The sequence below is a fragment of the Diospyros lotus genome, chromosome 4, assembly GCF_014633365.1.
Source record: "Diospyros lotus cultivar Yz01 chromosome 4, ASM1463336v1, whole genome shotgun sequence".
Classification (NCBI taxonomy): Eukaryota; Viridiplantae; Streptophyta; class Magnoliopsida; order Ericales; family Ebenaceae; genus Diospyros; species Diospyros lotus.
In genome coordinates this window covers 34373916-34384796 of record NC_068341.1, presented here as the reverse complement: position 1 = coordinate 34384796, position 10881 = coordinate 34373916, and the positions used below count along the sequence as shown (strand labels likewise).

The following is a 10881-nucleotide window of genomic DNA, read 5'->3' as shown; positions in this document are numbered from 1 at the left end:
TTAATAATAGTTTTGATTAATAAAAGTGTGTGAAATATTGTTAAAATGTGAACAATGAAAAATGATATAAATTCTTCGACTATAAATTTCATGTGACACTCCTACGATTTAGCAAAAAAAACCCACCGCTATATAAATTAATGTTGATAATAAGATCATAATTATTTTTATGATCAAGAACAACAACATAAACTTTAAAAGTAACTGAAATACTTATCACAATTTCTATAGACGTCAAATCAACCATTAACCCATCCTTCTTTTTGTGTCTCAAGTAAAACATTTCTACTTCTGTTGGGTCATGTCCTAATTTTTTATCCTGGATTTAAGTAATTATCAATAAAAAGGTATTTCTAATTAATAGGTAAAAGAATACTACACAAAACGAGATGTATTGATAGAAATTAGAACATTGAAAATTTATACCTCTCCAGCTCTAACTTTAGCAAAACTTCTTGTACTAGTAGTTTTGCTTATCTTTAGCTTTGATTGATTGTCCTTATATTTTGAGTACATATGGAATTGATGTCAAGTAATATGAAAAAATTAATTAATCAAATCAAAAATCTCATGACTTTCTTTACTTTATAAGTAAATAATAATAAATACAAATATAATAAAGTAAACACGTTCAAGTATAGTATACCTGAAACTCAGGTGAGCTCAACCAATGCACAAAATCTCTCCATTGCTCTCTCTCATTGTCTACTGGACCCACTTGAATTCTCTCTTCATCTGTGGTGTACACGTCGTAGTATTTGACCTTCAATCTATGCTTGTAGTTTGCAAACTTGTTTCTTATTTTTCTTATAATCCAATTTTTCCTATTTTCATTTTCCTCAAACTCAAATTTGTCCTATCAAAAAAAGAAATATATCTAAAAAAGAATTAAAAAATGACTATCTATTATAAATTTTGCCTATTGACCTTACCAATACATATGAATACATTTTAGCTTTGTTGGCTTGAGGAACATCTTCCCACCTTTTGCAAGTTATTGGAGCATCCTCACACACTGCAACAATCTTCTCTAAGTAGCTTGCAAACACGTTCACATTTGGACCTATTATTTGGCTATAATTGTTAAACTCTAATGGTAATGTCTGATCAGCAGCTAAACTTATGAGTTTCCTATTTTTGGTATTCCCCCAAGTTCATTTTCTTGAGATAGACCCTATTCATGTTAGAATAAATACAATATAATTAACATAATTAGGAAAAAAAATAGCCCAATATAAATTAGGTAAATGCATTATAGATTAAGCTTAATTTTGACATGCACTTCTAGCGGAAGAGTTTAAATGAGACAATGATGGAGGAATTGAACTCGATGACATAGACAGATTTTGATCAACGCTTAGAGAAATGTGTGCACTACTTATTAGCTACAAAATACATAAACACAAATAAAAATTGCACTATCATGTTATTTTCATGGCATTGTTTTTCAAAAAAGGCAATGATTTAATATTTTATTTTTCAATATGCAACATCACTTAAAAAATATTAAAAGTTTATTTAGAAATAAAAGAAGAATTTATATTATATTTAAAATTATTTTTTTATATTTGACAATTTATTAAATATTCACATCACATCAAAGGGAACAATTTTCTAAATGGCTAATGTAGAATTTAGGCACGTGACTACGTAGCTTGATAAGGACAAATAAATGGTGACCATGAAATTAAAATATATGCCCTTGCAAAGAATTTATATTAGATATTTTAAAAAATATTAAAAATTTAAAAAAAAATGGTGATTACCCACCACCCAGAGGGAGTGATTAAATCCTATCACTCACAGAATACATATAATACTAAGTATTAAAAATTTAAAAAAATGGGTGATCACCCACCACTCGGAGAGAGTGATTAAATCCTATTACTCACAGGATACATACCTCAAACAATATAGATATCACAAATGCACACACAAGACGGAAAAGAGATTTAGTGATTTTAATGATAAAAATTAAATTATAGTAATTAATTTATTAAAAAATATTAAATTAAAAAAGTAATAATATAATTCTCTTTAACTTTATGCGGGATTGTCAATATCAACGCACTATCCCTAATTTATCCGATTAACTTTTTAACTTTTTATTATGGCACACTTAATTAGCACGCCTTTATATGACACGTGTAGGCACGTGTCTTCACACGGTACATCCTAATGTCATGTCAAAGCAATTACCATTGTTTGATTGGAGTGTAGATTTGATGAAGAGGAACAGAGGCGGAGGTAAATGGGCGAGAGTGAGTTCATATAGAGAAAGAGAGAGAGAGAGAATGGGGGTAGAACGGGTGAATGCATTTCAATTTTTTGACTTGGATTAAGAGCAACTATGAGTGGATGTTTCCCCCCTTTATGTTCCATGCCAAGACTTTGAATGATGGTTTTAACCACAACTACTCTATTTAGAGAAACCTTTTACCATTCTAACTTGACCCCTTCCTCTATGCTCTGGGAAGAAAATGGTAGGGCCAAGAGCAATTAAGTTGCATGGGATGCCCTTTGAGACAATAGAAAAGGAAGCCTTCACGTGCTTCTCACACAAAGAGGTCCCTCTTATAGGGATCAAGGCGTCCCCCAAAGCAGCAAAGGCCCCTTATTACAGCTAGAGATAGTACTAATTTTTTTAATTATACATTAATTATAAAATATTTTATTTTCATTCATTAATATCAAAAACTTGCATATATTTCTTAAAATCATTTGGTATCCTAGTGCTTCATTGTTTAAGTAAAAAAATAAATATATATTATCTCTTCTTTTTATTTTTAAATCAATTAATTTATTCTAATTTATTTCATTATTTTTTATTTTATTATTAAAATTTTAATATAATTTTTTAAACAATTACCCACACAATTGGTAATAAACAAACACTACAATGTTATATAATAATTAACTATAAAATCGAAGATAAGATAAGGGAATGAGACATTAAAGTACCCAAAATATGACATCCAATCTATATATTAATACCTTTACAAGAGATTAAACCATGAGATAATACAACTACTCAAAAAGTCAAACCATAAAATTAATTCACCCACATTGATAGCTTTGAATGTTGTCGATGCTCAGTGCTAATAATGTTTGCTGAATACGATGGATCTAAGTTCATCGATATCATATGGGAATGGCCACTGACTACTGCTAATTTCGACTGGGTTTTCAAAATTCCAAATAGGGTTTGGATAATCTAGGAATGGCCACTAGCTGTTGCTAGTTTTGATTGGGTAAGGTTATGACTAGCTTATTGGAAATAAGGAAACGACACATTTTCTTCTTGGATGACTGGGTTTTTAAAATTTCAAACAGGGTTTGAATCATCCATGAAGAAAGATCCATTGTCATAATATGGGTTTGAATTGGTTTCTGGGTGAAATCAATTTTGAATATTGAGAGGGTTTGCATAAGAGTTTGCAAATAATAATTCCTTCAATAAAGCTAGATGAAATTGAAGATTGATGATCTGTTGTTGGAGGAAAAAAATGTAGGATACACATATGTAAATAGGATCTTGAAGTTTAGCTTGGCTTTCATACAAAAGTGTAGCAGTAGCCCCATAACGATCACTTAGCAGAAGTTGGGCTAGGATCTTGGAGGCATTACTAGCACAAAAAATCGTGTGGATAGCTTCAAAATCAGTAGGTCCTTCTTCATGGGAGAAGTAAGGGGTAAAGACGCACAATTGGGTACATTTTCTTCTCAAGACTTTGCAGGCACTGCACAAAGAACCGGGTCCTGGCATGATCTGAGTAGATTTAATTAGCTAGATCTAGGTATTGGGTAGATTTGGGTACTGGATCTGGGTACTGGGTGGCTGCCGACGCGGGTCTAAGCGGCACCAACAACAGTGGCAGGTGTGGATCTAGGTGGTTATCGACGTGAGTCTAGGCAACATTAACAACGATGGTGGGCTCGGATCTATGTACTGAGTGGCTGCCGAAGCGAGTCTGGGCGGCACTAATAGCGGTGGAGGGCGTGGATTTGGGTATTGGGTGGCTGCTAACGCCGGTCTGGGCGGCACCAATAGTGGTGGCGGGCGCGGATCTGGGTATTGGGTGGCTGCCGACGCAGGTCTGGGCGGCACCAACAGTGGTGGCGGGCGTGGATTTGGGTACTGGGTGGTTGCTGACGCGGGTCTGGGCGGCTCCAACAGCGGTGGCGGGTGTGGATTTGGGTGGTTGCCAACACAGGTCTAGGTAACACCAACAACGGTGGCAGGTGCGAATTTGGGTACTGGGTGGCTGCCGATGCTAGTTGGAGAGTGGGAGAGAGAGAGTAAAGAGATGAAGGTGAGTAAGAAAGAAATAGCAGAGAGAAGAAAATTAAAAAAGAAAAATATTGACCAAGGGCACTATTGAGTGACTTATTTTTATTTTAACTTTTCCTTTACTTGGACCTAAAACTAATTTAAGCCAAAAATTAATTATTATTTTATTTTTCTAGTGTTTCTTTTATAATAGTGGTGGCGGGAGCAGATCTGGGTACTGAGTGGCTGCCGACACAAGTCTAGGCGGCACCAAAGTGGCGGCAAGCGTGGATCTTGGTACTGGGTTGCTGTCGATGTGGGTCTGGGCGGCACCAACAGCAGTGGTGAGTGTAGATTTGGGTGGTTGCTGACGCGGGTTTGGGCGACACCAACAACGATGGTGGGTGCGGATCTGGGTACTGTGTGGCTATCGATGCTAGTCAGAGAGTGGGGGATAGAGAGAGTGGAGAGAGGAAGATGAGTGAGAAAGAGAAAGCAGAGAGAAGAAAATAAAAAAATAAATAAATATTGACCAAAGGCACTATTGAGTGACTTATTTTTATTTTAACTTTTCCTTTACTTGGGCCTAAAACTAATTTAAGCCAAAAATTAATTATTATTTTATTTTTTTATTTTTCTAGTGTTTCTTTTATAATTTATTAATATGTTTGTTAGGATATCTAATTAATATTGGGGCTAAAAATTTATGACAAAATATTATAATAAAATATTTTTTCCGTACATGTCTTTTATTTTTTTTATTATGACAAAATGTTTTGAATTTGTTTGGTCACCATATTATTATTTTTTATGCCTAATATGATGTATTTTTATGAAAGATTAAATTTAATAAAATTATTTTTGTCAAAAGGTCTGACGCAGACAATTCCAACACGTGGTTGTTGGGTTTAGTTGCAATTAAATTAATAATAATAATAATAATAATTGATAAATGATCAATTAATATTCAAAAGTGATTAAGATGAGATGGGTCTCATTCTAAAATAAAATTATCTTTAAGTAAAATAATTACATAATTAAAATTCTAGTTCATCTTTATCTTTTAAACTTTATTAGATAAAGTTTTTTTCTCTATAGATAGAGAAAGCGGTCCCTACATAAGGTTTAAGAGGCACAGATGGGCCTTTTGTTGGGCCTGTAGTTATTGGGCCTTTTGTATTTTATCTATGGTGTAAGTGTATTTTGTTGGGCCTTCTTGTTTATTTTTGGTCTTTTTTATTTTTGATAGGTTGAGCCTTATCCCATGCTCCTATGCGGAGCCTTCATTTTTAATAAAATATAATTAAGGATAATTTTAAATATTTTCTTAAATGCAACTTGTTTTCTAAATTATTTTATTAATTAATAATAAATAAATTACATTTTAAGATATTTAATTAGCTATATAAATTATTTAAAAAATAAAATAAGATAAGAAAATATAGTGAGGTTTAATAACTTTCATGGGGCAACACTTCAAGAACACTTCCTAATGGCCTCACCTCCTCTAAATCCATTTTGATGTGGCCGCAGCACTTCAAGAACACTTCCTAATGGCCTCACCTCCTCTAAATCCATTTTGATGTGGCCATGCTCAATGAAAAGGTCGAGGGATTTTTTCTAAAGAAAGGAATACCTTTTTTTCTTCACATATAAGTGATTCTCTTGCAATTTCAAATGTTCTATGTATTTCTTTAACGTAAAGTTATACATCACAATATCATCGAGATAGACCACCACGTGTACAAGTAGTTTTGGAATACATTACTTGAAAAGGTGCAAAAGGTGGCTGGGGCATGAGTTAAAATGCTCTTATTTGCATCTTAACTATTACACTCAAAATAATTATCTGCAATATCTTATAATCAATTTGAGTAATAATAATACATCTCACTAAAAGTTGCATATTCAGTGACGACCATATCGAGTCATTACTAATGCTCCCCTATCTGTGACTGACGTTACACGACCCTCACTAAAGATTATGCATTCAGTGACAATTATATAGGGTCGTCACTAATGCTCCCCCATCTGTGACCGACGTTACGCGACCCTCACTAAAGGTTGCACATTCAATGACGACCATATCGGGTTGACACTAATGCTTCCCCATCTGTGACCGATGTTGCGCCACTCGTACTAAAGGTTGCAGATTCAATGACAACCATATGGGGTCGACACTAATGCTCCACTATCTGTGACCGACGTTGTGTGACCTTCACTAAAAGTTGCACATTTAGTGATGACCATATGGGGTCGTCACTATTGTGCCTCCATCTATGACCAACGTTGTGCGACCTTCACTAAAGGTTACACATTCAGTGACGACCATATATGGTCATTACTAATACTCCCCTATCTGTGACGGACGTTTTGCATATTTAGTGACCACCATATGGGGTCGTCACTAATGCTACCCTATCTGTGACCGATATTGCGCGACCCTCACTCAAGGTTGCACATTTAGTGACGACCATATAAGGTCAACACTAATACTCCTCCATCTGTGATCGATGTTGCGCGACCCTCACTAAAGGTTGCACATTCAGTGACGACCACATGGGGTCGTCAGTATTGTGTCTCCATTTGTGACCAACGTTGCGTGACCCTCACTAAAGGTTGCACATTCAATGACGATCATATAGGATTATCACTAATGCTCTCCCTTCTGTGATCGACGTTGCGTGACCCTCACTAAAGGTTACATGTTCAATGAAGACCATATGCGGTCGTTACGAATGCTCCCTCATCTGTGACCGACATTGCGCGACCCTCACTAAAGGTTGCACATTCAGTGACGATCACATGGGGTTGTCACTATTGTGCCTCCATCTGTAACCAACGTTGCGTGACCCTTACTAAAAGTTGTTATTCAATGACAACCACATGTGGTCGTCACTATTGCCCGTCATCTGTGATGGATTCTATCTGACCATCACTAAAGATTGGAATTAATGATGACTTTTGACTGGCCGTCACTAAATGTGGTCACTAAAAGTCTAATTTCTTGTAATGCACTCAAGAATGCACTTAAGAATAGAATAAAGTTGCTCGAGCCATACATAAGGGAAAGGGTAAAATACCTATCCAGTATGAGGTTAACAAAGAATCCAAGTGCTTCTTTTGCAAAAATAAAGAATACTTGAAAGAAGATTGCCTCAAAAAAAAAAAGGAAGGGAAAGGTAGGAGATACTGAAGAGTGAGAGAGACTCAGGAGGAATGAGACTATAAACGTCAATAGAAGGGGACGTTGATGGAAAGAGATGGTGGATGCCGACGGGAGATGAGAGACTAGGAGATAAGGTTGCCGATGGGAGGAAAGACACCAAGAGCAAGAAATAGCAGACCCATTATCACCGGTTAAGAAGCAATGATGTTGTTCAGTGCTTGTATAGGACGATGGAGAGAGGGAAAGAGAGAGAGAGCGCTGCAGTCGGTTGTGTTGTTGCCATCTACTATCAGCTTCCAAAGAGCCCCACCAACTCTTAAGCCGGCCTTACCCATAACAATAATATTTAGTCTCTATCATATATGTTTAGCATCTATAATAACATGCATATAAAACTAATGAATAATATTTCAAAAAAATATTTTGTTGAGTGTCATTAAGCCAACGTCATTGATCATGGCAGGGGATTTAAACTAAGTACCAATTGAATTTAACAGTTAAAAATGTGAAAGATACCACTTTTGGAAATGCATAGGTATAAACATGATAGTTTTACTATTTGGACGGGGAGGGAAGGGGAGGCTTATTTATTGGAAGTGTAATAAATCTGTGTCTCAGTGTGTGTGTTATATATTAACATGCACGTGTAAAGCAAGCATCGTGGGGATTATATATATGTATACATAGTTTAATATGAATGATTCCCAGATATTTTGTTACCTAACGCGTCCTTTAGGAAACTACTTGCAAATTGCTGGATAATGGAAACTACTTGCAGCATCATGTCTGTCTTCTACTGGCGGAATGAATCGATTTCGTGGCCGTTATTTGCTGTAATAGAACTGCGGATCAACTGTTCGACGGATTGCCAAACTGAGCTTAATGGCTATTAATTAAGAACAAATGGCGGTAGCCACGGCTACTCTATGAGAGACGTGCGCTCGCAGTGGGTTCTTCATGACGACGGTGAATTCTTGCTTCTCCGATAGATCAACTTCGTCGCCGTCCACGGCCTTCCATTCCAAGTACCAGACCAAGTTGGCCACGAACAACTCCAGGTGAAGCAGAGCCAACCCGAATCCCGGACAGATCCTCCTCCCCGCCCCAAATGGCATCATCTTTATCTCTCTGCTTCCTGTTATGTCCACTCCTTCATTCATCCCATGCCCATTCCCATCAAGGAACCTCTCCGGCTTGAATTCCATGGGTTCTTCCCAAACGTTGGGGTCCCAACCCATCTCCGCCACCATGAAGTTCACCGTCGAGCTTTTTGGCACCATGTACCCCTCCAACTCCACGTCCTCGTTCACCGCGTGCGGCAGCACGAAGTGGCCCGGCGGGTGCCTCCTCAGCCCCTCCAAAACCACAGCTTTCAGGTACGGCATCCTCTGGAGATCATCCTCTCTTATGGCGGCATCGAGTTCCTTGGTTTTCAGTTGCGGCGGCGGCCCCACAATCGCCGTAATCTCCTCGTACAGCTTGGCTTGGACGTGGGGGTATTTGACAAGGTTGGCCATGATCCACTGCAGGGCCGTTGAGGTGGTGTCGGTGCCCGCGTTGAGAAACTCAGAGCAGAGGCTCACCATATCGTCGTCGTTGAGCTTCCTCTTCTCGTCCGGCAGCTCCAGATCCACCAACGTGTCCACATATGCCACCACGCCCTCTTCTTCTTTATCTTCTTGCGTTTTCTTCTCCTGTTCATCATGATCTTCGTCGGTCTCGGGCATCTTCTTCTTCCGTCGTCGTTGTTGGACGACTTCGAGTCGGGCTTTAATGAGAGGAATCAAAACCCTGTCCTGATTCCGGCGAATCCGAATCAGCTCGTTCCAGCGGCGGCGGAACACGATCTTCCCTAACCTGGGCCAGAAATTGAGAATGTTGAAACGGTTGAAACCCAACAGGAAGTCGCGTTGAACGGCCTCGATTTCGTTGATTTGCTTCTCGTTCAGCTTGTCCCCAAAGCACATCAGGACTAGAAGACAGAACATGGCGTACTGGAAATGATCCACCACCTTGACGGCGGCGCCGCCGGAGTCTAGGAGGCGGTGGATGAGGATGGAGAGCACCCATTTCCGGGCGCGGGAGTAGGATCTGACGCGAGACGGGTGGAGGATCTCGGAGGTGAGATTGCGGCGGAGGAGGCGCCAGGTGGGGCCGTAGGCCGCGGAACTGATGTTGTGCTGGTTGCTGGACATAAGACGGCTGGTGGGGAGGGCCTTGGGTCGGTCGGAGAAGATGGCGCCGTTCTGGACGAGGGCGCGGTGGGCTGTGGAGTGGGCACCGATGAAGATGGCTGGCCGGGACCCGATGCGGAGGGTGACGATAGGGCCGTACTGGTCACGGAGGCGGCGGAGGACGGGCTCGAGCTCCGAGAATGATTTCCGGAACAGTAGGAAGCTGCCGATGACCGGAACAGAGGGTGGACCTGGAGGAAGCTTCTTACTAGAAGAAGAAGAAGAAGAAGAAGAGGCTAATAGGGTTAGGTTGAGGAAGGACTTGAGCAAGAGAGCTATGCAGAGGGAGACGACGATGATGAACCACGTCTCCGCCATTCCTGTTTCTCTGCTCTCTCTCTATCTATCAATCAGTTTCGATAATTAGATAATTGAGGCTACTCTACAGCCAAAGATAGAAGACGAAACGAAACGCATACATAACAATCAATCAAGATTAAAGATATTAGGGTGCCTTTGATAAAAATTATTTTTAGATGAAAGTTTTTATGAAAAATATATCAAAATAGACTTTAATGATTATATCATAAAATTTAATTCTATAAAAAATACAATGTACCAAATAATAAAGGTGGAATTTAATTTCTCAACGTAATATTTTTTATAAAACTTTTATGTTATCAAAGACACTCTTATTGTCCTCAGTACATAAGTTAAGTGACGAATAAATAATACGCTAAAATTAGTACCAGTAGATCATGAGTTCAATATTCAACTTAGATAAGAGTCAAAGGTATATCTGTGATTTACCTCTTCTGTTGAAATCGAGAGCACGAGTGGTGGCAGACCATGTAAGGGCGATAATTTTAAGATTAAAGATATTATTTAAAAAGAAATTATCATAAAAAAAATAAAAACAAAAATCTTATAAATTAGTTGGATTGTTTTAATTTCAAAATCTAAAATTAGAGATCTCTGATGATTAAATTTCGTTTTTAAAATAAAGAATTATGTAGTTTTTCACCAGAAATCAGCCAAATTAGGTTATGGAATGGCGCTTTCACATTATTAATGGGTGTCATACTTAATTTAAGAGATCTCATAGCTAATTAATTTTAAATAAATTAAGAATTGATTAGATAATTTTTAAAACTTAGGAGATATCCAGGTCAGATGACTAAAGTTTTTGAGAAGAGAGTCTCGTGAACGATAAGTAAAAATGAGGGTACATGATGCCATTCTATGACATTTTTCTATATCTTTATCTT

General features: G+C 38.0%; 1 protein-coding gene across 1 annotated transcript; it reads right to left on the bottom strand.

Moving 5' to 3' along the window:
- Positions 1 to 8086: 8086 nt before the first annotated feature.
- Positions 8087 to 10083, bottom strand: LOC127800610 (cytochrome P450 89A2-like). Its single transcript, XM_052335320.1, has one exon. The coding sequence runs from the start codon at positions 9989 to 9991 to the stop codon at positions 8333 to 8335; it is 1659 nt and encodes a 552-aa protein (XP_052191280.1). The 5' UTR covers positions 9992 to 10083; the 3' UTR covers positions 8087 to 8332.
- Positions 10084 to 10881: the final 798 nt, after the last annotated feature.

Bases quoted from the DNA above. Each gene is read 5' to 3' on its own strand.
- LOC127800610 (XM_052335320.1), bottom strand. From the start codon at position 9,991: ATGGCGGAGACGTGGTTCATCATCGTCGTCTCCCTCTGCATAGCTCTC.